At 43.5% G+C, this 26,116-nt stretch overlaps 1 protein-coding gene across 3 annotated transcripts in view; it reads left to right on the plus strand.

Annotated features, from left to right (window-relative positions):
- PALD1 (phosphatase domain containing paladin 1) overlaps positions 1–26,116 on the plus strand; it is a 521,435-nt gene that overhangs the window by 237,658 nt on the left and 257,661 nt on the right. For all 3 annotated transcript variants that reach the window (XM_033940451.1, XM_033940452.1, XM_033940450.1), the window contains exons 2-4: positions 13,895–14,110; positions 19,203–19,305; positions 21,607–21,786. In XM_033940451.1, coding sequence (XP_033796342.1) covers positions 13,895–14,110; positions 19,203–19,305; positions 21,607–21,786 — 499 coding nt within the window. The remainder of the gene's footprint in view (positions 1–13,894; positions 14,111–19,202; positions 19,306–21,606; positions 21,787–26,116) is intronic.

The following is a 26,116-nucleotide window of genomic DNA, read 5'->3' on the forward strand; positions in this document are numbered from 1 at the left end:
GAATGATATGCCCAATGAACAGGTTTCCCAAGGAGGGATGTAGGGAGAGATAAGGCTTCGGGATACAGCAGTCTGGTTTTCAGGATATCCACAATGAATATGCCCAAGATAAATTTGCTTACAGTGGATGTGGTGCGTGCAAATTTATCTCATGTATATTCATTGTGGATATCCTGAGAACCTGACTAATTGGCGTGTTCTGAGGACTGGGTTGAGAACCTCTTCCTTAGGGTGTATTTGGGGAAGGTGTATTAGATTACCTGAGGGAACATTTAAAGTGTTGAGTCCAAGCCAAGCAAGATTACTAAAGGCTCCATTTTTCTCCAGCTGGTGAAGAAAGCTATTATGAGCCAAATGCAGGTTGTATGTGCCAGGCAATGCAGAGAGGGATTAAGCATTGGTGTTAGCTCATGAGGACTACACATCCACATGTTGCATTAAAATGAATGCTAATAAGGCCATTGAGTATTTCACGGAAATGCGGAAAGGTAAACGGGGGCTTTTGATGAACTGTTACTACAACAATTTTATTTTTTTTTTTTGCAAGTTCTGGGGCAGCTTAAAAGGTTTTGCAGAGAAAATTTTCTGCCCATTTTAACTGCTAGTTTGGCCCTCCTTTTGCAACTAAAAGGAAGCGCCTGCAAAGTTCAAAGGCAGATGGAAGGTAACAGACATGTATACGTGTTTGAACAAAGCCAAAAGTGAAAGCACTAGTGGCCTGCGGTCAGGGCCTTCAAGGGTTTTGCCCCACTCCCTAAAGTACCTGAGGCCACTGCTCTGAATTGTATTGGTTGAACAGGCAACAGACAGATGTTGCTCTGCCAGTCAAATTCAGATCAGTACTGTCAGGGCCTTCGGGGGTTTGGAGAATCCCCAGCCCAAGAGCCCTGCCTACTCAGCAAGTCAAACTGCATCAAGCAAAGAATAAACAAAACAAAAATTAAAAAAATCATGGCTGTAGAGCTGGGGATTCACTGAATCCCCTGGTAACCCTCACCTCACGCCACTAGAAAGCACACATCTTGTCTGTTCTACGCCTAAATGTGAGCTTTGCAAAATTTGACATCCAAGCAGGTTTTGTCATGCTTATATTGAGACACAGAAGAACAGGTACTGATGTGTGCCGACACCTTTAATTTTTGTGTAGACATGCACAAGAAGCTTCTCTTACCGCAGAGCCATGGAGGGGCATAATCGAAAGGGACGTCTAAGTCACAAGTCATCCAAAGTAAAAAACAGCCTAGGACACATTTTTGAAAAATACGTCCAAAATTTTTTTTGTTTCAAAAATCGTCTAACTATATGTCCTGCCGATCTGATCGTCCAAGTCACTAAATCATCCATCTTTATACCACATTTTCGTCCAACTTTTCATCCAAGTCAAAAACGCCTAGAACAAGCCCTGTTGGACATGGGAGGGGTCTGCAAAGTGATGGACTGAACATCCAGACATGCTAGCGTTCATAAGTGAATGTTGCATATTTCTGTGACATAAATGAAAAAGAAGCTTTGGAATAAGGTGGCATATGATGAAGGTGAAGGGGGGGGGAGACTTGGGAGTAAGTTAAGGAAATACTTATGGAAAGGGTGATGAATTTGTGGAAGAGCTTTCGGTGGAAATAGTGGAGATGAAGACTGTGTCTGAATTTAAGAAAGCTTGGGATGAGCAGAGGATCTCTGAGGCAGAAGAAGATTGTAGTAGAGCTTAGTAGTTTGTATAGGTAGTCAGTATGGTTCATATGTGCAGTCATTTTCCGTTTCTGTAAAAGTAGAGAGATACTATCCTGTGTTCACTATATCCTTATAGCATGACTTCTATAATCTTGCAACATATGGCAACTCTATACATCTCCCCATATAGGAACCACTTCCTCAAAGCACTTGCTGCCTGCCATGGTTAGAGATAGGATATTGTGGTTAGTCAAAGGCCCAACATGGATCAAATTAAAAGTTTATGCCCTAAAGGTTTTGAAAAACCAAAAGTGTTGTTAACAAGAGTTATACACTATCAGTTCTGAAAAAAACAAAGAAAAAAACAGAGCCTCTATGAGGATGACCACATTGAGGAGATGTCAGTGGTGGCAGAAAATTAATAGTGTAGCTGGTTTTAAGAAAGGATTGGAGGAAACTACACCTTGCTACACCTTGGGTTTTGGCCAGGTACTAGTGACCTGGATTGGCCACCGTGAGAACAGGCTACTGGGCTTGATGGATCATTGGTCTGACCCAGTAAGGCTATTCTTATGTTCTGGTGCTTAGAATTCTGCAGTCTCTGCTTTGTGATGAGGGACTAGTGGTGGCACTCCCCTCCATGAAGCAAGCTTCAGCCAGGCACTCATTCATTGTTAGCAGGCAGGAAATCCTTTGCAGGCACTCGCTCATTCATGCAGCCCCTGTGCAGGACAACTGCAGCTGTGGCGTTCTACCCGGAAATGTGCTACACAGGTTCCAGTAATAGATATTTTCCTCAGAAAGGATGCAGACATCACAGAAGTTGTTTTGTTGTTGCTTGAAATACGCTATTAGTGGTTGAATAAGGGAGAATATTAGACTCCAGAAAGCATGATGTGTAGAGGCATTTTCGATATGACACCCAAATCTGAGTTTGGACGTTTTGCAGAACACGTACAAAAATCCAGTAGCGAACATGACTATTTTCGAAACAGAAAATCATCATATCTTTTTGTTTTGAAAATGGTCATTTCTCAGATGTTCTTGTCCTCAGTGTGTCTATCTTTTTGAAAAAAAAAAACGATGTCCAAAAGAAAAATGCACCAACAGTCCAGTGAGAGGAGCCTGCATTTTTAGTAGACTGGCCGCGCAGACATCCCAACAGAGCAGTGGGGCACCCTAGGGGTCACTGCAGTGAACTTCACATAAAAAAGCCCAGGTACACATTTCATCACAAACCCCTTGCTGATCTGCTGTTAGATATCTGTAACCTAAATGCTATAAATCGTCTATAGTACTTGAAGAATGAAGGGTGTCTAATGTTACTCCAATTTCAAAAAAGGGCTCCTGAGATGATCCAATAAATTACAGACCGGTGAGCCTGACTTCAGTGCCGAGAAAATAGTTGAAACTATTATAAAAAATAAAATTATGGAATACATAAACAAACATGGTTTAATAGGACAATTTGCTGCATTTTTTTTTTTTGAACGTGGATAAAGAAGAGCCAGTTGACATAGTATATCTATATTTTCAGAAAGCTTTTGACAAAGTTTCTCATGAGAGGATCCAGAGAAAATTAAAGAGTCATAGGATAGGAGGTAATTTTGTAAATTGGGATTGGTTATTGGACAGAAAACAGAGGGTAGGATTAAATGGCCATTCCTCTCTATGGAGGAGGGTAAATAGTGGAGTGCCACAGGGATCTGTACTGAGACCAGTACTATGTAACATATTTATAAATGATCTAGAAATTGGAACAACATGTGAGGTGATTAAATTTACAGATGACATTAAACTGTCCAAATTTGTTAAAATGCATGCAGACTGAAAAATTGCAGGCAGACCTTAGGGTTGGGCCCATGTGCCTCAGGCCGCGCCCCCAGGTGGGACCTAAGGCTCCAGGTCCTATTCTGATTGGCCCACGCGCCTTAGGCCCCACCAGTAGGCGTAGCTTTGGGACGGATGGGCCAATCCGGCCTCATTCCGTCGTTGGCTGCCTGCCGGACAGGCAGGTTTGGCTCCCGTCTGTCCGGCCAACTACCAAAGGTACGGGGAAGGGGGGGTGGGGGTGTCGTGGGGGTCGGCCAGGGGGGGCGCGGGTCGGCTGGGGGGGCGGTCGGAGGTTCTTGGGGGGGGCGGGCGTTGGAGGGAGGGGGGTTTGCGTCGAGGGCAGGAGGGCCTGGGATCCCTCCTGCCCGTAATGTAGTGCGGGGTGGGGGTAGGGGGTCGCCGTGGCCAGGAGGGTTTGGGCTCCCTCCTGGCCCGATATTGTCGGGGAGTCGGCCGGGCAAGAGGGCTTGGGCTCCCTCTTGCTCCGATCGCGGGTGCGGGTGGGAGCGCGTGCGAGCGGTCGTTCGGGGTGGGGGTGCGAGCGGTCCTGCTGGGGGGGGGGGTGAATCGGGCGTCGGGCGGGGTGGGAACTATGTAGAAAAACTTTTGTATACCGCGCTCACGCGTATAACGCGCGAGGGGTATGCGCGGTAGGTAAAAACGCGTATAATGCGCGCGTTATATGCGTGAAAATACGGTAATGCCTGGCAACTAAAATTCAATGCAAAGAAATGCAGAGTAATGCATTTGGGGATTAATAATAGGAAGGAACCGTATATGCTGGGAGGAGAGAAGCTGATATGCACGGATGGGGAGAGGGGCCTTGGGGTGATAGTGTCCGAAGATCTAAAGGTGAAAAAACAGTGTGACAAGGCAGTGGCTGCTGCCAGAAGGATGCTGGGCTGTATAAAGAGAGGCATAGTCAGTAGAAGGAAGAAGGTGTTGATGCCCCTGTACAGGTCATTGGTAAGGCCCCACTTGGAGTATTGTGTTCAATTTTGGAGACCGTATCTGGCGAAGGACGTAAGAAGACTTGAGGCGGTCCAGAGGAGAGCGACGGAAATGATAGGAGGCTTGCGCCAGAAGACGTATGAGGAGAGATTGGAAGCCCTGAATATCTATACCCTAAAGCAGTGGTTCTTAACCTGGGTTCGACCGAACCCCAGGGGTTCGGTGAGTCAGTCTCGCGGGTTCGGCGGAGGTCAAAACACACCTCCGACTCATATAGCGCTTTGGTCACGTTCAATCATCTATCAGTTATTCAGTGATTTTGATCAAGACTGATCGTGTACTCGGTTTCTTGATCTATCAATCTGTAACTAACGCCTTATATACATCAATCAATTCCTGATCAAAATTTGTGATTTAACTGATAGATGATTGAACGTGACCGAAGCGCTTATGATTCGTGATGATACGCCCCGCTTGTCCATAATTGGCTGCAGGTGATCACGCAACATCGCTTGGCCTATCTGTGCTGCAGGGGATTTGATGCGCACAGTAGTCGAATTGTAACTGTTGTGATGGTACATCGTGTGATACCTATCTTAATATTTTAATCCCTTACTAACTATGTCGAGCAAAATACGAAAGTGGTCGGACGAATATGTACAATATGGATTCACATGTATAACGGAACCTAATTGCATGATTTGCAATGCCAAGTTGAATAATTCTAGTCTAGCTCCGGAAAAACTAAGGGAACACTTCCTTAAGCTGCATGGAGATGGAAAATATAAGAACACAACACTCGCTGAATTCAAGGTGAAGAGAGCAAGATTCGATGAAAAGGCTACTCTGCCTGTTCTTGGCTTTGTACCCATCAACAAACCGATCCTCACAGAATCGTACGAAGTTGCTTACCTGATCGCAAAGCAGGACAAACCACATACCATTGGTGAAACACTCATAAAACCAGCTGTGTTGAAGATGGCGAATATCATGCTGGGAAAAGCGGCTGAAGTTCAGTTATCTGAAATTCCTCTTTCAAATGACATCATCAGCGACAGAATAGAGGACATGAGCAAAGACATCTTGGCTCAAGTAGTTGCAGATCTGATTTCAAGCCCGGCAAAATTCGGCCTTCAACTCGACGAGACCACAGACGTTTCCAATCTAAGCCAGCTTGCAGTATTCATGCGCTATGTGAAAGACGACGTGATAAAGGAAGATTTTTTATTTTGTAAGCCTCTTACAACAACAACTAAGGCAACTGATGTGAAGAAACTTGTGGATGACTTCTTCAAAGACAACAATCTTTCGTGGGATATGGTTTCTGCAGTTTGTTCGGACGGAGCTCCAGCCATGCTCGGAAGAAAGTCCGGTTTTGGTGCGCTAGTGAATGCCGATGCACTACACATCATTGTTATGCAATGCATTCTGCACAGGCATGTGTTGGCAACAAAAACCTTGCCTCCAAAACTGGCAGAAGTTTTAAAAATTGTTGTGGAATGCATGAACTATGTGCGAAATAATGCTCTGAAGCACCGCATCTTCAAGGAGCTGTGTAAAGAAATGGGATCTGAATTCGAGGTACTTCTGTACCATTCTAACGTTCGGTGGTTATCCCGGGGACAGGTGCTGAATTGTGTTTTTGCCATGCTTGTGGAATTAGCTCTGTTTTTGCAAGAGCAGCAACATTGTCATGCAGATTGCTTCAAAAATTCTGAGTTCATTCTCATTTTAGCGTACATGGCTGATATCTTTGCAGCTCTCAATCATCTCAATAAGCAGATGCAGGGTGGTGGAGTCAACATCATCGAAGCGGAAGAAAACCTGAAAGCTTTTCAAAAAAAGCTACCATTATGGAAACAACGAACAGAAAACGATAACTTCGCAAACTTTCCCCTGCTAGACAACTGTGTAAGTAAGATCGAAGATGTATCTGGAATCGGAGACATTTCTGTACCCGCGGAACTGAAGCAAACTATTGCCACGCACTTAGATGAGCTTGCAAAGTCTCTCGACGGATACTTCCTACAAGAGAGTCATATCCAGCATGGGTGAGACAGCCGTTCACGTTTAGTGTTGAGACAACAGATGTCAATGATGAATACCTCGATGAAATCATTGAAATTCAGCAGAGCCAGGTTCAACAGCAACTCTTCAGAACAACAACGCTCTCAACGTTTTGGTGTCAACAATTGGTAACGTACCCTGTTATTGCTAAGAAAGCTCTGGAAATTTTCATACCGTTTGTTACAACATATCTTTGCGAGCAATCCTTTTCGAGGATGCTGGACATAAAAACGAAGAAAAGGAACAGACTTTGTTGCGAAAATGACATGAGAGTGGCACTTGCCAAGGTAAAGCCGTGCATTTCTGAACTGGTCTCTGAGAAGCAACAGCAGAAGTCACACTGATTTGCAGTAAATTTCATTATTATGTTATTATTATTCGAAATATAGGAGTACTTTTTTGTTTTCAAAATTGATATTATTTTTTCCCTCACTGTATACCTATGTTTTGAATTTGTAAAAATCATATTTTATTTTTCCAATAAAGAAGGGTTCGGTGAACACGCATATGAAACTGGTGGGGTTCAGTACCTCCAACAAGGTTAAGAACCACTGCCCTAGAGAAAAGGAGAGACAGGGAAGATATGAGTCAGACGTTCAAATACTTGAAGGGTATTAACGTAGAACAAAATCTTTTTCAGAGAAAGGAAAATGGTAAAACCAGAGGACATAATTTGAGGTTGAGGGGTGGTAGATTCAAAGGCAATGTTAGGAAATTCTATTTTATGGAGAGGGTGGTGGATGCCTGGAATGTGCTCCCGAGAGAGGTGGTGGAGAGTAAAACTGTGACTGAGTTCAAAGAAGCGTGGGATGAACACAGAGGATCTAGAATCAGAAAATAAGATTAAATATTGAACTAAGGCCAGTACTGGGCAGACTTGCACGGTCTGTGTCTGTATATAGCCGTTTGGTGGAGGATGGGCTGGGGAGGGCTTCAATGGCTGGGAGGGTGTAGATGGACTGGAGTAAGTCTTAACAGAGATTTCGGCAGTTGGAACCCAAGTACAGTACTGGGTAAAGCTAAGAAGAAAAAATTAAAAAATTTAAATTGAATCAGGTTGGGCAGACTGGATGGACCATTCGGGTCTTTATCTGCCGTCATCTACTATGTTACTATGTTACAACAGAATAATCACAAACAATGAAAAAGCAAAAAAGCGACCAACACTCAAACATACAACCTAAAATTCAATTCAATTCCTAAAATTCAATTTAGCGGTCAGCACCCAAGAAAAAGATCTAGGTGTCATTGTAGACAATATGCTGAAACCTATCCAATGTTCGGTGGTGGTCAAAAAAAGCAAACAAGATACTAGGAATTATTACAAAAGGGATGGTAAATAAGAATATAATAATGCCTTTGTATCGTTCCATGGTGCGACCTCACCTTGAGTATTCCATTCAGTTCTGTCATCTTATCGCAATAAAGTTATAGTGGTATTAGAAAAGGTTTAAAAAAAAGCGACCAAGATGATAAAGAGGATGGAACTCCTCTCGCACAAGGAAGCACTAAAGAGGTTAAGGCTGTTCAGCTTGGAAAAGAGACTGCTGAGAGGAGATATGATTGAAGTCTACAAAATCCTGAGTGGTGTAGAATGGGTACAAATGAATCGACTTTTTACTCCATCAAAAATTACAAAAACTAGGGGACACTTGATGAAGTTACAGGGCAGTACATTTAAAACTAATAGGAGGAAGTATTTTTTCTCTCAAAGAATAAGTTAAACTCTGGAATGCGTTGCTAGAGAATGAGGTAACAGTAGTTAAAGTAGATAAGTTTATAAAAGGTTTTGACATGTTACTGAAGGAAAAGTCCATAGTCTGCTATTGAGACAGACATGGGGAAAGTCAGTGCTTGCCCTGGGATCGGTAGCATGGAATGTTGCTACTACTGTATTTGGATTTTTGCGAGGTACTTATGACCTGAATTGGCTACTGTAGAAACAGGATACTGGGCTAGATGGACCATTGGTCTGACCCAGTATGGCTATTCTTATGTTCTTATGTACTAGTTAAAATGAGATATGGGCCTGGGTCCTCATCTTTATAGTCTACTGCACCGACCACTAGGGACCTGTTTGCTGCTCTAATAGGACTGCCTATAACTTCTGAAGCTGTCCATCACATCTTTGGGGGTTGGGAGGGGGGGTCAGTGACTACTGGAAGAGAGTGTGTGTGTAGGGGGGGTTATTGCTTACATCCCTCCAGTGGTCATCCGGTCACTTTGGGTAGCTTTTTGACACGTATTCATTTTTGAAAGACGTCTAGCCTCAAATGTCCAATTTTTGCCCTTGACGCTTTCTTCAGTGTTCCGTTTTTTGCAGAAAAACATCCAAATCATAAGCCTGTCCATGTCCCATCTCCTAAAAAAAAAAAAAACCTTCAAAATACTCCCCCCTTGAGAGTTAGATTAGAGAATGACACGGGGAAAAAATCTGTCCCCGTCACCGCCCCGTCCCCGGCCCACCATCCTCTGCACCGCCCCGTCACCGCCATTCCATTCACCGCCCCGTCACCGTCACTGCCATCCCTTTCACCGCCCCGTCACCGCCACTGCCATCCCATTCACCGCCACGTCACCGTCCCCGCAGCATCCATATAAGCCTTAGTACTCTAATATTTAGCGTATTCCATTCTTATAAATCAAAGTTCCTGCTGCTGAACTAGAGAAAGAGATGTTCAGCTGGCAGGGCTTTGTTTATAAATTTTTATTAACACAACTAATATACCACCATAATGTTTCCGACAGAGGACAAGTATGCAATAAATGCATTTTGCTGTTTCAATGCCAGTGCTCAGCAGAACAACAGACAGCAATATGGACATTCACCTTATGTAGTACTTTTTTAATATATAAAAATAGGCAAAATTAGTTGCTGTTTTATCATTATATTTTCTTGCCATTATAGTATTCTTCATTGATCATTTTTCTTTTTAAATTCAAAACAAATTCAACCTATCTTGTGTCCCAGCATGAATTCATGTTTCACTCAATTGGCTGTTTCAAGGGAATTAACCCTCCAACTTCCATTTGCAAAAATACCCAATGTTGTTCCTTCTATGAGCAATATTTAAATTATGAGGAACAACATTGGGTATTTTTGCTGAATTGTGTGACACCATTTGGGCTGAACATGAAGATTGAAAATGCCTGGTTAGCCCTGGACAGATGATTTGAACAGCCAGGAGCCTGTCCTGGCCATTTAAATCATTTTGAATATCTAGTCCAATGATAACAGAATTAGGGTGATTATAGAAACATAGAACTTTGTTGATCACTAAAAACAGTGGAGACTAAGGGTCTATCAAGCTCAGCATCCTGTCTTTGACACTGGCCAGTCTTGGTCTTTGGAACTGCCCATTGTGTCAGAAGCAATAGGGATTAAGTGACTTGCCCAGGGTCACAAGGAGTGTAGTGTAGCTCTAACCACTGGATTTAGAAGTTGGCTTCTTTTGGGATCTTTAACTCATCATCGCTAGGACTCGAATCTGAGTCCGTGGCACCTAACATAGAATGGAATTAGTATGGCAAAGTAATGAAGAATGGTCCAGCAGCCCCCACTCTCCCTCCACCTCACCTTATATTCGTTCCGAGTTTGCCGGCTTCCTTTTTCCCTAGCCGCACGCGTTCAAAAAGCCGTGCATTTAGCCAGCTCCCTCCCTCCACCTCACCTTAAATTTCGAGTTTTCCGGCTTCCTTTTTTCCGAGCCGCACGTGTTCAAAAATCCGTGCACGCGCGGCTGCGCGAGTCAATCAAACTTCTCCTCTCCTGCAACTTCCTGTTTCCGGTTGCGTCAGAGGAGAAGATTGATTGACTCGCGCAGCCGCGCGTGCACGGATTTTTGAACACGTGCGGCTCGGAAAAAAGGAAGCCGAAAAACTCGAAATTTAAGGTGAGGTGGAGGGAGGGAGCTGGCTAAATGCTACGGGCGGGCGGGCGGTGGCTGCGGGGACCGCGCGATCCTTGATACCTCACTGCGGAGACAAGACCATTCACCGCCCCGCGGGCGGTGAATGGCCTTGTCCCCGTCGCCACAGCGACTGCTAGTTTTCTTCCCCGTTTTCGGCGGGTGACCCGCGGCTAAAATGCGGTGGCCGCGGGTAAACCGCCACCGTGTCATTCTCTAATTTAGATGCAATGCAGACTAGTGCTGCCTGATTCAGGAAAAAAATTTTGATTCGATTCAGCCTATTGAATTGATTTTTTGATTCGATTCTCCTGCCCAATTGGGTGTTTTTTTTTTGTTTTTTTTTCAAACATCCTGGTGGGTTTATTTTATAGCCTCTTAACCCCCTTTGCCTTCTCCTAACCACACTGGTGCTGTGGTATAAACAAACAAAAAAGACTTTTCCTCTCTCTGTTAAATCCTAGCTCACTTTTGTGGTCTAACACCAGCTCTGGCAGGATACACGTTTCAAATCTGACATATTGTAATCACAAAACAGAAAATGAAATGAGTTTTTCTACCTTTTGTTGTCTGGTCATTATTCAAATTTTATTGGTCCCAGGCTCTGCTTGTCTTCTGATAACTTGCTTGCCAGGGTCTCCTTTCTTTTTTCTCCATGCTAACCATCCATCTGCCATCTGTGTCCTCCCCTTTCCGTTTCTTTGAACCCCCCTTCCCTCTCTCCCTCCGTGTACTTCTACAGCAGGGCCCCCCTCCCCTGAAGGTCTGTCCCCCCCTGAAGGCCTGCACCCCAACCCTAAAGGCCTGTGCCACCATCCCTGAAGGCCTGTTTCCCCCTTGAAGGCCTTTCCCCCATCTTGAAGGCCTTTCCCCCCTTAAAAGCCTGCATCCCACTCCTGAAGGCCTGCCTGCCTGTCCACCTTGAAGGCCTGACTGCTTGTCCCCCCCTGAAGGCCTGTCCCACCCCCCACCCCAAAGGACTGCTCACTCCCCCCCCAAAGGCCTGCATGTTTCCCCTGGCCTCCCACTGGTGTCCGGCTTCCTCCCCTGGCCTCCCCTCACTTTTTACCTTCGAGGTACAGCCTGCTAACAAGATCGCGGTGCTAGCAATCTTTGTACTGCTTCGGAGCTGTTTCATCTGCCGCGGTCCCGCCCCTCCTCTGATGTCAGAGGCAGGATCGCGCCGGAGGAAACAGCTCAGAAGCAGTACAAAGATCTCTAGCACTGCAATCTTGTTTGCAGGCTGTTCCTCGAAGGTAAACAGTGCGGGGAGGCCAGGGGGGCTATTCAAAAGAAATTTCCCATAATGAGGTTAAGGGTGTTATGGTGTTATACATCAAGACAGCTGGTAATAGATGGAAAGCAGGCTGTGCTTGGAAGCAAGGAGAGAGGAACTGCCATTCATGCCAGAGGACAGTGTGGAATCTTCATGGTTTGCTCTTGGGGGACACAGGATGTGGAGAAAGTGAAAGTGACCCCTGGAGCTCTGGCAGATTGCAAAATCAATGTCCATCATTACACAGCTGCAGAGCTGGTTAAGCTGAGAGATGATAGGAGGTCAATTGAATCCAATCTAATTCATGTTTCCAGGTATCTCTCTTTCGCTGCCATAATCCAGAGGAAAAAAAAGAAACATCTCTATGGGTGTTAATTCTGAAGCATAGTAGAAGTAAAGTTTCCTCCCCAAGCCTGAATGCCATGATTAGCTAAAAAAAATCCTAGTGAACATTCAGATGCTTGTGAATATGATAAAAGGAATAATTGGTTTTCACTAGGATAATATATAAAGATTGCAGCAGTAGTCTTGTGTTTTGCCGAAATATTTTTAGATTGTCACACAAGCATTTTTTTTTTAATTTGTTGCACTCCTAGTATCAACAAATATGAATGAGATATACTTGCAATGCATGCAGATATATCTCATGCCTATTCATTTTGGATATCTTAAAACCCTGGCCTGGATAGAAAACTTACAGAGCACTGGAAAGCTGCCTTTCCAGCAATGATACTAGCCAGAAGTTGTAGAGAAATTCACATGGGACTGAACGTCCTTTGTTGTGTTCTAAATTGTATTTTATTCCAGAGGAGGTACTAAGTGCCGAATACTTTTGTTACTTAATGACTCCCCTGTGTGATGAATTATAATAAAAATACTGCTTCTATTCTATTCTTCATCACCTGTCAGCACCTCAGCAGTGTATGGAAAGGATAACCAGCTTGAACAGTGAACTGAGAAGGAGAAGCTGTAATAAAATTGGGCATAACCATAATAAAGCATGCACATATTTTTTTCCACTATTTATATCCATAAAGTGTAAAAATTCAAAAGTAATGGGGAAAGGCAATTGTGCACGGGATCTCAGAGGAGGGAACAGTGGCGTAGCGAGGGTGAGAGGTGCCCCTCCCCTCCCCCCACTCCTTCCCCGAGCCCCCCTGCTGCATGCGCACCCCCTTTTCCTTCCCTTCCCCCGTACCTCTAGTTGTTCACTGTCACGAGCAACCAGAACTTCAATGTGCTCCTTGAGACTCCGTTGTCTCTCTCACTGACATTACTTCCTAAGCGTGGCGTCCAGAAATGATGTCAGCGGGAGAGATGACGCGGTCGCAAAGAGCACGTTGAAAATTCTTGATCATTGCAGTGAACACCTAGAAGTACAAGGGGGGGCGGCGGCGCGTGCATGGCGAGTGGAGGAGTGGGAAGAGGCGAGAGTTGTGCTGGCACCCCCACCAGCATGATGCCTGGGGTGGACCGTCCCCCCACCCCCCTTGCTACACCACTGGGAGGAAATAGAACAGGCTTGTCCATATTTAGTCCCCAACGGCTGAACTTGGACAAATCTGGAATATAAGAACTGGCTAGGGCAGGGGTGGGCAAATTTTTTGACTCGTGGGCTGCAATGGGTACTTAAATTTGACAGAGGGGTTGAACTAAGAGCATCTTTCTATCCCTCCCATCCCCCTGTGCAGCAGAACCCTTGACCAGCTTCTATCCTTCCCTCCCTCCCATCTCTTGTGCAGCAGAACCCTTGAGCACCCGCCCCTTCCACACAGCCGAATACCCGCTGACCCTCCATCCTTCCTTCCCATCCGAACCCCACCGGCCGCGAGCCCTACATACCTCCCTCCAGAGCATTGTCAGGTCGGTAGCACTCTAAATAGGCTGCTTTGCAGCCTTCTCTTGTTCGGGCTTGCCGTGATGCAGCAGACGGAATTCCCCGACAAGAGAAGGCCACTAAGCAGCCTGTTTAGAGTGCTGCCAGCCCGATGCTGCTCTGGAGGGAGGTATGAAGGGCTCACAGTTGGCGGGCCAGATTAAAAAAACTAAACGGGCCGGATATAGCCCATGGGCTAGGGTAAAATCAGATTTTGCACCACTGCTGTACAGTCTCTTTGTGGCGCATGCTTCAACTAACATTTCCTCTCCTTTCTGTTTTGTTTCCCCCTTCCTTGGTCGTGCGGTGAAGCCGCCTGTGGAGCATGGGCACAACTGCCAGCGCAGCTCAACAGACCATGCCGACAGCACCTGCTTGCGACAGCACGCTGGGAAGCGGCAGTGGCAGCACCAATAGCAGCGTGGATGATCGGCACTCGCTCAGTCTCCCATCCTTCCCAATGGTGAACATCCACAACAGTAAGGCCAAGTCCATCATCACCAACAAGGTGGCGCCCGTTGTCATCACGTAAGTCCTCTGCAGACAAATGGAAGAAGAAGGGGGGGGGGAGCGAAGGATGTATTCTTGATTTTTCATCACACACACACATATTTTTGTGCTCCTCGACCGAAGCAGCTCAGCCAGAATGATTAGGTAGATATTAAATAAAACGGAGGATAGTATGGATCCTTCTGGCACTCAACAATTCAATGCCCAAGGTAATGATGTGCTGCTGCTGAACAAAGCTAATTGTTTGTCTGACAATTGAACCATATACTGTAAATACTATGCCAAAGATAACCTGTTTCTGTCAGTCTTGTAAGCATGATACTATGATCCAAGGAGTGTATGGCGCAGTGGTTGAAGCTACAGCCTTAGCACCCTGGGGTTGTGGGTTCAAACCCCGCGCTGCTCCTTGTGACCCTGGGCAAGTCACTTAATCCTCCATAGCCTCAGGTACGTTAGATAGATTTTGAGCCCACCGGGACAGAGAGGGAAAATGCTTGAGTACCTGATTGTAAAAACCACTTAGATAACCTTGATAGGCGGTATATAAAATCCTAATAAACTTAAACTTAAGAAGGAACACAAGAACTCTCTGTTCTGTTCACAGATCTGAAGCCAGATTGACAATGGTCTAGCCAATTACTTTCAATCAGCCATTTGTTGAGTTGAATGCAGACTGTCTTTTTGATACGTTTTGCCAGGAAAGGAATCTTAGAGACTGGTCGGTAAATTTTGAGCTTCTCAACACTAAGGAAGCTCTTTTTCAGTAGGGGGCGCACCACAGCTCTTTATAGTGTTGTTGGCAGCTGTATTGTCACTGTCTTCCAGTAATCAAGTATAGTGGTTTCCTTGTCAGCATCTAATGCTTCACAGGCCTTGCTGTAAAGATCCTGCACGTAGAGCCACTTGAAAGCCTTTATTATTCCCTGATCAAGGGGGCCGGACAACAGATGTGTTTGGGGACCTGAAGAGAGCTTCAACGTCAGGGTGTGCGTTTTCAAGATCTTGACGGCAATATACTGGTACATTATCTAAAATCAGCAATACCTTAAAGGCAATGTTTTGTACGGTGGAGATCGCGTTCCCTTTTGGAATGAATCAATCCCAGAATAATTTGGAGGTCATCCAAGCTTTGTGGCTCCATCTCCAACGAACTGGCATGCGGTTCAAGTCAGTGACATAGTGAGGGAAGCTTTCGCCTGGGGCGGAGGCACTCAGTATAGTCATGCCATTAACACGCGGCGGCAGTCTATTTTTTCAGTCACGGCTCCTCAATCCTGGAATGTCCTTCTAATTTATCTAAGAGAGGAAAAGAATTTTGAAAAATTTAAGAGCAAACTCAAGAGTATTCTTTTTAAAGATGATTTCAATGATTAAATGAATTGCTTATGGCTCTTAATCTATTTTTTTACTTTTTTGATAGTTTTCATTTCCCTTCCCTACTGTTTTTAACCCTAATTGTTTTTCTTTATAACCAGATTGTATTTCATTCCTAGTTTTCCCTGTGTTGTTGATTGTATGTGCAAGTTGTCTTATTAACATGTTTTAGTAGATTTAGCACTGTTAGTTATGTTTGTCTTCCTTAACTTTGTAACTTTTATCAATCTGTACATCACTTAGAATTCGGAATAGGCGTTTAATCAAATTTTATAATAAACTTGAAACTTGTACACCGACAAATCCACGGATGACAATTGCGCTCCGACAAATGCACCCTGCCAATTGTGCGCATGGACAAGTGTGTACACGACAGTTGTGGCCCGTGAGGGCTATCTGGAAGGCCATAGCTTGTTTTGTGGTTTTAACTGATTTCTTTCCCAACTTGGGACCCCTGATGAAGGCGTGTTTTCCGAAACACAGTCCGTGTCGGGTCCCCTGGTTTGTTTGATATTAGATGTTTTTAACCACATTCTATTTATTGATATAATAAACTTTGCCTGCATCATTGTACATCCGTCTGCAGTTTTCTTTGTTTTGTCTTCGCAACCCTGACTCCAGACCCTGTTGGTTCCTCTTCCGTTGTTTCTTTTATGTTTTTTAGTGCATATTGCCTTTTAAAACGTGCAGGTCATCCAGAACTAGCAGAAAAGGGTTTCACATTTTTCAGGCCCTGAGTGGTGTGTTTACAAATCTCTTTGTCTTTCATTTTTACAAATGAAATTGAAGAAAATAAAAATTTGTTCAAAACAAAACCTATTATAAACTAGAGAACAAATTCATATCAAGTTTATATTGAATTACCAGACTCAAATACCCAAGGCACTACGTAATGATTTTTCATGTCTTTATTGGGGTGTTAAATTCATCATTGGTCTTGGTAAAGTGACTTGTGCTTTAAGTGTTTTTAAATAATTTTAATATCTGTTTTAATAAATATAAAGTGCATTAGGTGCATAAGGTGCTAGAGGAAGGAAAGCACTTATCTTTTGTGCCAGACGGCTGCCCAACCGTTTCACACTCGGTTTCATTAGGGGCTATGCCTCCTTCTATTATTGCACCAAACCTAAGAAATAAAACTTGATGAATGTTTCAAAAATTGTGAAAATCCTAACAAACCCTATGGTCATTAATTAACAATCTTTTTAATCTTTTATTGGATATATTATATTAGAATATTGAAAACCTAAGTTCTAACACACTACGAACTGAATAATCAAAACTGAATAAAAAATTGATTAATTAATTTAATTTATACTTGAAAAAATTCATTCAAAACTGTACATTGATAATGGACATGTTGAAAACTCCACTAATTAATATTCAACCTTATTGTTCCCTTGAAATGCATTTATTAAAATTCATTCAATCAATAGGCACTCTAAATTATGAATTAAAATTAATTACATTATTGATGGTCACTGAAATATATTTATTAGAAGTTAGAGTGCCCATTGAACAAATTAACTTCTAATAAATATATTTCAGTGACCATCAATAATGTAATTAATTTTAATTCATAATTTAGAGTGCCTATTGATTGAATGAATTTTAATAAATGCATTTTAAGGGAACAATAAGGCCTCTATCTGCCATCATGTTTCTATGATTAATGCACATTGCCACTATTTGAGAATAATGGGCCTGAGTTAAATAAAAAAAATAGCATATTATTGCCAGGGAAGTATGCACTTTACCTTTATGTAACTCACCTGCATGCAGACTGCCTAGTCTTGCTAATCATCATCCTTATCCATTTATTTATTTCTTACTCACCTTACTCAAATTCAGAGGCAGATACATTTTTCTGGGTACCAAAGCAGGATGTATAACTTACAACTCCAGTCCCTTTCAGGCATTCACATGAGCCTAACTGATCTGGACTTCTGAGTTAGGGCAATCTGAGGATTGGTTCTGAGGCAGCCTGGTTACACCTATCACCTGCAGCATGTGCTTTTTGTTAAGTGGTGTAGCGAGGGTAAGTGATGCCCAGGGCAATGGCACCCCAATTCCATCCTCTTTGATGCCCCCATTCCCTTCCTCCTACCTTTTTAATTTTCCAGGCGAGAGCAACAGCACAAATGTGCTGCTCCCGTCATGTTGGCTATCCCTCTGACATCATTTCTTTGGTGCGGGGCCCAGAAGTAACATCAGAGAGAGGTGACACTGTCGCGGGCAGCAAGTTTTTAATGCTGCTCACGCAGGAAAAATTAAAGAGGTACAAGAGCAAGGAAGGGGCACAGGTGTGCAGTAGGGGAGGTCGAGAAGGGGGGTGGAGAGGAAGACAGGTGCCTGCGCCCTTTACAAAGACCGTACCCCCCTTACTACAGCAGTGCGTGCTTTGCATAGTCACAACACAGATTACAGCAGTGGTCTCAAACTCACGGCCCGGCAGCCACATGCGTCCCACCAGGTAATATTATGAGACCCTTGGTATGTTACCATTGTTCTGGAACGTTGCCCGCCTCACTTCTATAACCTCACACAAGCGCGTTCCTGCATCTGTACGCGATTGTGAGGTGGCGTGGAGAGGACAATCGCGTACAGATGCAGGAAAGCGCTTGTGTGAGGTTACAACAGTGAGGCGGGCAACCTTCCAGAACGTAAGGTAACCATTGGAGGCAGTGCAGCTTGTGCGTGTGTACGTAATCTCGTGAACTCTCGTGAAATTTGGTACCTCTCCTGGCGGTGACCGCTTGATGTAAGATGGCGGTTCTGTCCGGTGCTGGAGGCGGTGAGAGCTGAAGGCGGTTATGGACGTGACCACCAGATACCTAAGGCACAAGTTTTCCAGGCACAAGTCGGATATTGATTCTTCCTTCTACAAAAAAGCCTAGAGGACTACACCAAAATCTTGTCTCTTGCAATTGATACTTTAGAATCTAAATCACAATTTTGCTCGAGATAAAAATCTTTATAGTTTATAAATCTTTCCTTAATTGCTTTGGATAATTTTAGCTATACGCAGCTGAAAGCAGTGCAACATGCAGAAAGTGAAAAACTATCTAAACTTCACTTTCTGCATGTTGCACTGCTTTCAGCTAAATCCAAAATGTTGGTCATAGATCAATTTTTGGTGGATTGAAGCCTAACATTGTTATCTGTTTATTCTGTGGTTTGAGTACTAGCAGCAGACCAAAGCATGGCTTGGCAGACAAAGGAATCAATCTTCTTGACTCAGACTGTTTCTTCTAGAGCAGGGTTGAACCTCTCTGTTGGCCCGTAGTAGGATGGTTCTTTACTTCCATGGACTATGCTGAGTCTAAGCCAGAGATAAATCAAGAACACCCTCTCCCCCTTACCATGTAGCTCCTTTCATGAATAGTATTTATTTACTCAATGAAGCAATTTTACTTAATGAGGGGCCGCTGAAAAGTTCTCAACCCAACCAGCAAAGTTGGGGTAGTCTCCATCGAGGGCTATGCACTTAGTCCCGCAATTTTCCACTTTCTCATTCTATATTTTTCCAACGGAAGCAAAAAAGTGGAAAATCACTGGACTAAGTGTATAGCCCTTAATGGAGACTGCCCCAACATTGTTGTTTGGGCTGAGAATTTTTCAACGGCCTCTCATATTTTAGAGCCTTTTACTTTTTAGAGAGCTGACTCTAAACACGTCGTTTCATGGTGAGGATAATGATCTACTTTTTTTCTGCTTGGTATATCTTGGTGTTCAGGTATAACTGCAGAGAAGAGTTCCAGATTCACGATGACCTACGTAAGGCCAATTACTCCATGGGGAAGATGTCGGACACTATGCCTGACCATTACCTGGTACAGGTATGTTTAAATCTTTTTATTAAACTTGGAATTAGAGAATGACACGGTGACAAAATTCATCACCGTTCCCGTCCCTGCGGATAACCGCGGGAAATAATCCCATGTCATTTTCTAGTGTCTATTTCAACCTCAGTCCTTCTACACCAGCATTCTTCAAAGCAAAGCTTGTGGGTCAGTGGTTGTGGCCATTCATACTCTTATTCTTCCCTCTCTCTTTAAAAATGACATGAAGATGGTTTCCCGCAGTTATCCGCGGGGACGGGAACGGTGATGAATTTTGTCACCGTGTCATTCTCTACTTGGAATGCACAATTGTTCTCACATCATGTATAACATCCAAGCAATTTTAAAATGATTACGTGTACTGCCCCCAGAGAAATGAAATATACCACACAGTTCACTGAATAGAATCAGTAAACTTTCAGAAGACAATAGAAAATTGAGGATATAAGAGGCTGTATTCTTTTGTCCCTTATAAAAAATAAATAGAGGAATATAAACTATGTGAACTGAAACTTATCTTCTCCTCAACCAACCCTACTCCAGCAGAAAATACTCTGACCTTAAAGGGGATTGAGGACAAAGCTGCAGAGCCTGGGAGACAGGGACTGGGTATATGAATCCCATGCTGATAAAAAAATGTTTATTCTTTAGAGAGGTCTTGGCACTATTTTGTTCCATTAACATTAAATTCTGAAACCTATTATGCCAGTGGTCTTCATTAATTTTTAAGCCTCTACACAGCTGACCAGTGTGTGTGTCAAAATGACATCCAACTTATTACGCCAGTAGTTTTCATTAATTTTGAAGCCACGATACAGCTGTAAAATATCTAGAGAAGAGAGTCGAAACCTCAAATCATTTGCCCACTTTATTGTTAAATCCCCCAAGTTTTCCTGGCAGTATAGTTAATAAAGCCTTGTAAAGCACGCTACACAGTGCCTCACTCTGTATCTGTTGAAAAATTTTTTTGAACAAAGTAACTTTTTTTTGTTGCATTGCTGTCCAGTCTGGCAGCAGATTGAGCTTTATTTGCTGCTGTTGACATCTGATAACTTTTGTGCAAATTGTAGGGCATCCTCTGCCTTGCCCAAAAACTGTACTTCTCCTCCATAAGTAATTCTCAAGCATGCTGGATAAAGTAACACAGAAGGTACCTTTTTGGCATGATGTAGATCTGTGTTCTTCAACCACCGGTCCACAGAAATTTTCTGCCAGTCCAAAGGGCCAGCACGTGCATCAGGCCCAAAACAGTGTTCTTCAACCGCCGGTCCACGGTGCGATCGATGCGGTGTTATCTTCGAGCCAGCTCCCTCTTCCTAACTGATTCAGTGCACAAAGCCACAAGCAGTGGCTCCTACGGGCATCCTGCGCATGAACCGGAAGCCTTCTCTCTGACATTGCAACATCAGAGGGAAGGCTTCCAGATGAGGCACAGGACGTGTAAGACTGCAATTAATACTATTATGGGGGCGGGGTCTGGGGTGGAGATTGGGTAGAGATGGGTGGGGTCTGGCCCACGACTTAGCCCAGTGTTCTTCAACCGCCGATCCACGGACCGATGCCAGTCCACAGAATAATTATTTTATTTCTGCCGGTCCATAGGTGTAAAAAGGTTGAAAAACACTGATGTAGACTGCATACTGGTGCAAATACTTTCTCTTGGTTGAAAACTCAGGAAAAATCCTGAAGCTTAAAAGCCCTCAAAATCTTTTGTCTGTGCACATAATTTAGAAGTTTCAGTATCACTGTTCTGGGACGGGAGTCTGGGCCTTTGAATTGTCTTAAATAATGGGCATACTACCTAGTACAGCTAATGATTAAAGATGATCAGCTTCAATTATTTCCACATTCAAATGTTGACCTTATTCACTGGTATCTTAACTCATGCCTCACATATGTCCTCTTCTGCTCTACCAGAGTCTCTTGCATTACTTTCTGTGATTGAGTTGTTTTGAGCACTGGATTAATTAAAGATCACATTTTTATTAAAAATACACTTTCTTCCTGATTTTATTTCTCAACTGGGGCTTGAAAAAACTATTGAGACATCATAAATCTACCAACCAATCAATACCTGGTTGTCCTAGTGGTCAAGCAGTTGTACTTCAGTTTCTCATCCCCTATATTTCTTCCACCCTTTCCAGTGGGGTTTGAAGGGGCCTCATTACACATATGTGTTGTATGGGAACATCTCCTCATCAAGTTGAGAGGGGCATTCATGTTTCTTCTATGTGGTATATAAGCTTAAGGTTTGGTTTAGTTTAGTTCTAAACCCTCATTTTGTACTCTTTCTTACAGGGTAAATATTTTATGGTTCGGGATGTGTACAGTAAGTTGGATGTGTTGAATACTACAGGCAGCTGTGGTGCTCCAAACTTTCGCCAGGCTAAAGGAGGTCACCCTGTGTTTGGAATGGGCCAGCCCAGCCTGGCTGGATTCCAGCAGGTACTGCAGAAGCTGCAGAGCGAAGGACACAAGGTGTGTGCAACTGAGGAGACAACCCTCATGGAGAAAATGGGGTTTTTGGGCCCTAAGTTGTTTCAAAGTCCTTGGCTTTCTCTTCCTGGTGCAAGGTACTTGTTTTGCATATTTGAACAGAAAGAATTCCAAATATTCAGTGACAACAAGTGAATTAATTCATAGGCCAGCATCAAATTTAAATTAATTTGCATATTCAGTTGCTGCTATTTGTACGCTGAATCAGGTGCATAGCCAGACACTCAGTTTTGGACAATCGAGGGATTCTTACCACTTCCCAAACCCCTGGTAGCTTATAAGTCCTTTATTTTTTTCAGCAGCAGCGAGAAGTGATTTATACCTGCTGTACTGGTCTCTAGCCTTCTCTCTGATGCAACTTCCTGGTCCTGTGAACAGGAAGTTGTGTCAGAAGGAAGGCTCGGGCCCAGTGTGAACAGCGGGTATGAGTCTCTCCTTGCTGTCGGTGAAGAACTGAAGGATTTGAAAGGATTTGGGGGGGAGGGAGGGTTTGAAGAGTGGAAATGAGAGATCGATTGTCTGGGAGAGAAGGAAGAGATATTGAGAGTCTTCAGCTGGTGGGTCTTGGAGATCCCTGCCAGCCATATCCCAGTTGTTGTGCTGCTGCTGGGTGGTCATGTATGTACCTGTGGTTATGTCACTATGCTGAATTTATGTTTTTGGGAACCTTTTAGTAAAGTGTTGTAAGCAGTTAGTAAATTGCGGCTTGACACCTCCCACTAATTCTTATAGCCTTATCATCTAAATGTACGTTCCATTTGCATGCTAAGATTATGTAATACTAGAACTTGCATGCATGAGTGTAACATTTATAGATGTAAGTGCTGGTTGGGTGCCAAGTGGTATTCTACAATCTTAGTGGACAACCCACAAAGTACATAACTGCAAGTGGGGTGTGTACATGTGGGTGAAGCATGGGTGAGTCCCACACTTAGGTGTGTATAACTTATAAGTTATATGCTAAAGTGCCTCTGTTAAGTGCTCAGATTTACACCTGATGTTTACATGGCGTAAGTGGTAGCGCTTAAATGTTGGTGCACAAATGGCTGACTTATACTCTATTCTATAATAGAATCTGGATACTCAGATGCTGTCATAGATTTTACATTCAGTGCCCTACCTTTTAGGCCCGGATGCACTAAAGTCAGCGATCATCTAACAATCGTCCCTAAACAGACCCGATGCACAAAACAGCTCACCGCATTGTTTCTGCACATTCTCTGATCCGGCCATGCAAATAAGGTCATCAGTATTGAAATGCCATGTAAACTAGCCGAGCAATTGATGCTCTAACATGGTTTCGTGATGCAGAAAAAAAAGTGATCGCTTTTAGCAATCCAAAAAAAAAGATCGCTTAAGTGTCTTACTGATAGTTCAGCCCTGAAATTAATATAATATTTATAACTGATACCATAAATACAGTTTTTACAATAGCAGGAACATATACATGTGTTATATGCGCGTTGTGAGCATGTATGTTAAAGACACGCCTCTGTGCAAATCATTTGCATGCAAATTTGTTTGAGCATCAATAGTTGTTTCGGAATCGGCCAAAAATTGGCCTTAGGCCTAGATGCACAGTAAGACCGTGTGGATCGCTGGGAGCCAATTTTTTTGCATAAACGAGGGTGGTGCTGTATAAAGTTTTGGCCCAGCTTGTACATATTTTAATCATGAGGAAGAAAAATTTTTGCTTTCTCATTTTTGTGCATCGTGAAGTGATGTTAGAGCATCAATCGCTTGGCTAGTTTACATGGCATTTCAGTATTAATGACCTTATGTGTATGGCCAGATCAGAGAATGAGTGATTGTGCAGAAAACCACAAGGTGAGCCGTTATGTGCATCGGGTCGGCAAATCTGATCATTGCTAAACCAGTCAAAGACGATTGCTGGCTTTAGTGCATCTGGGCCTTAGTGTCCAAAGTTGGGAACTTTTTAGATTTGCCCCATAGGAGAAAAGTTATCAACATGGGCAACTGTTAAGAGGGGTTATTTTACCATAGCTTGTGCTCTTTTAGCACAGGTCCCATTTTATGCAATGAAACCTAGTTACTAATAACCTACGGTAGTGGTAAAATAACCTGTCTTAATATTAGTCCACATTGATAACATCCTCTTTAAGTCTGCTAATGCCAATTTTAATCAAATAGGGTGAGAATGGGTGTGCATTGCACTGTGCCTTTGTATTAACACGTGCTAACTTTCTGTGCATTAATGCTACAGATAGTACATCAAAAAATGTATGTAGCCCACAGCTTCATTGTTAAAAATATCTAATGTAATGACAAGAATTAAACAACTAATGAATATGTTGTTTTAACTGTGCTCATATATCTAGAGAGAACACCACAGATCAAACAGTCTCTTGTGTTACCTCTTAGTGGATTATAATCACTGCATATATAGTGTCGTAACATTCACAAACTCTGGGCCCCTTTTACAAAGCCGCAGTGGTGATGCCTGGTGTGGCAAAGGCAGTGAAGCCCATAGGAATTAAATGTGCTGCGTGGTCTTTGCTGCACGGGACTCCCTACAGCAGCCTTGTAAAAGGAGCCCTTTGTTAAGTTACTTAACCCTCTGTTTACTAAGCTGCAGTAGAGGTTTCTACCGTGGCCCGGAGCGCTAAATACTCCGACGCTGCTCCAACGCTCATAGAACTCCTGTGAGTGTCAGAGCAGCGTCGGAGCATTTAGTGCTCTGGGCCATGGTAGAAACTTCTACTGTAGCTTAGTAAGAGAGGGCCTTAATTTTCTCCACAATATGTTTTAGTATTTTTACTTCTATTATTAATATTGTGCAAATAGTATGTAAAATCTTGTCCCCAAATATATGTAAAAATTGACTTATTTTTTCAGGGTCTCGACATGGACTATTTTCGCAGAATGGTGCCTCAAAAACTCAAGAATGAATTTATTATATGGGTTTTATTTCTTCTGTGCCAGTCCCTGAAAATAAATACCAGTGTTATCAATACTCAAGCTACATATATATATATATATATATAATATTCAGAACATTAGAATATTAATTATAAAGTAACTTATTCAGCAGGACAATATAAGTTCATCCTTGGGCTCCTTGAGGTAGCGTTTTTTAAAATATGGTTCATATTGGGACCCTGGAAAGATAAGACACATGTAGGTGTTCTTGGGGGTGGAGTTTGTGCACAGCAGGTGGAGTTTGAATGTGCATTTTATAAAATGCATGCATAGAGTAGACTAAGCATAGCTTTTCTCTTACCTTGGAACAGTGTTAAATATGTGCACCAGCATTTGTCCACTTTGAGGACTGAATCAAGAACTGAATTTGTAAAGGAGCATAGGCCAAAAGACCATAATAAGGTGAAGTAAATATTCATAGAAATAGTGAATATGCCAGCAGATAAAACCATAAAGGCCCATTCAATCTGCCCATCCTCACCTTTTGCTCCTTATTACTATCCCTTCCCCCTCCTGACAGAAACACTGAACTTATCCCATGATTTCCTGAACGCTGATACTGTTATTATCCCAGGACAAGCAGGCAGCATATTCTTGACTGATGGGTGACGGCACCGACGGAGCCCCGGTACGGACAATTTTAGAGTGATTGCACTCTAAGAACTTAGAAAGTTCTAGCTAGGCCGCACCGCGCGTGCGCGAGTGCCTTCCCACCCGACGAAGGCGCGCGGTCCCCAGTTTCTTAGTTTCCGCGGAGCTAAGAAGACGCGTGTTTCAACAGCTGTTGGAAAAATTTTTTCTATTTTTACTCGCCTTCCCGCTCGCGCGTTTGTTTTCCTCGTGAACATTTCACGTTCTTGTTTTCTTTCTTTTGTTTAAAAAAAAAGAAAAAAAGGTCTATTTTTTTTTTTTTTTTTTTTTTGGTCGGCCCCGGCGGGGCCTGTTGGCACCATCGAAGCCTCGGGCTTCGATTTTGCTACGGCCGTTTTTCCATTCAAGCCCCCTTCACCGGGTTTTAAGAAGTGTCAGCGGTGTGCACGTCCTATTTCCCTCTCCGACCCGCACAAGTGGTGCCTTCAGTGTCTGGGTCCGGACCATAGGGCAGAAACGTGCACCCGCTGTAGTTCTCTTCAAAAGAGAACTCTAAAGAACCGCCAAATTCAGCAGCGGATTCTTTTCGGTGCCGCCATGGAAGTATCCCCGGCATCGACACCGACATCTTCCACCAAATCGGCACCGGTGACTTCGACACCGCAAGATCCATCCTCGGTGTCGCACCCTGTAGGTAAGTCGGCTAAGAAGCCATCCCCTACTGTCCTTGGCCCGCCAGTCGAGCAAGCAGTGAGCCAAGTCCTGCAGACTGCGCGCCGGC

This window comes from Geotrypetes seraphini, chromosome 4, assembly GCF_902459505.1.
Source record: "Geotrypetes seraphini chromosome 4, aGeoSer1.1, whole genome shotgun sequence".
In the NCBI taxonomy this organism is placed as follows: domain Eukaryota; kingdom Metazoa; phylum Chordata; class Amphibia; order Gymnophiona; family Dermophiidae; genus Geotrypetes; species Geotrypetes seraphini.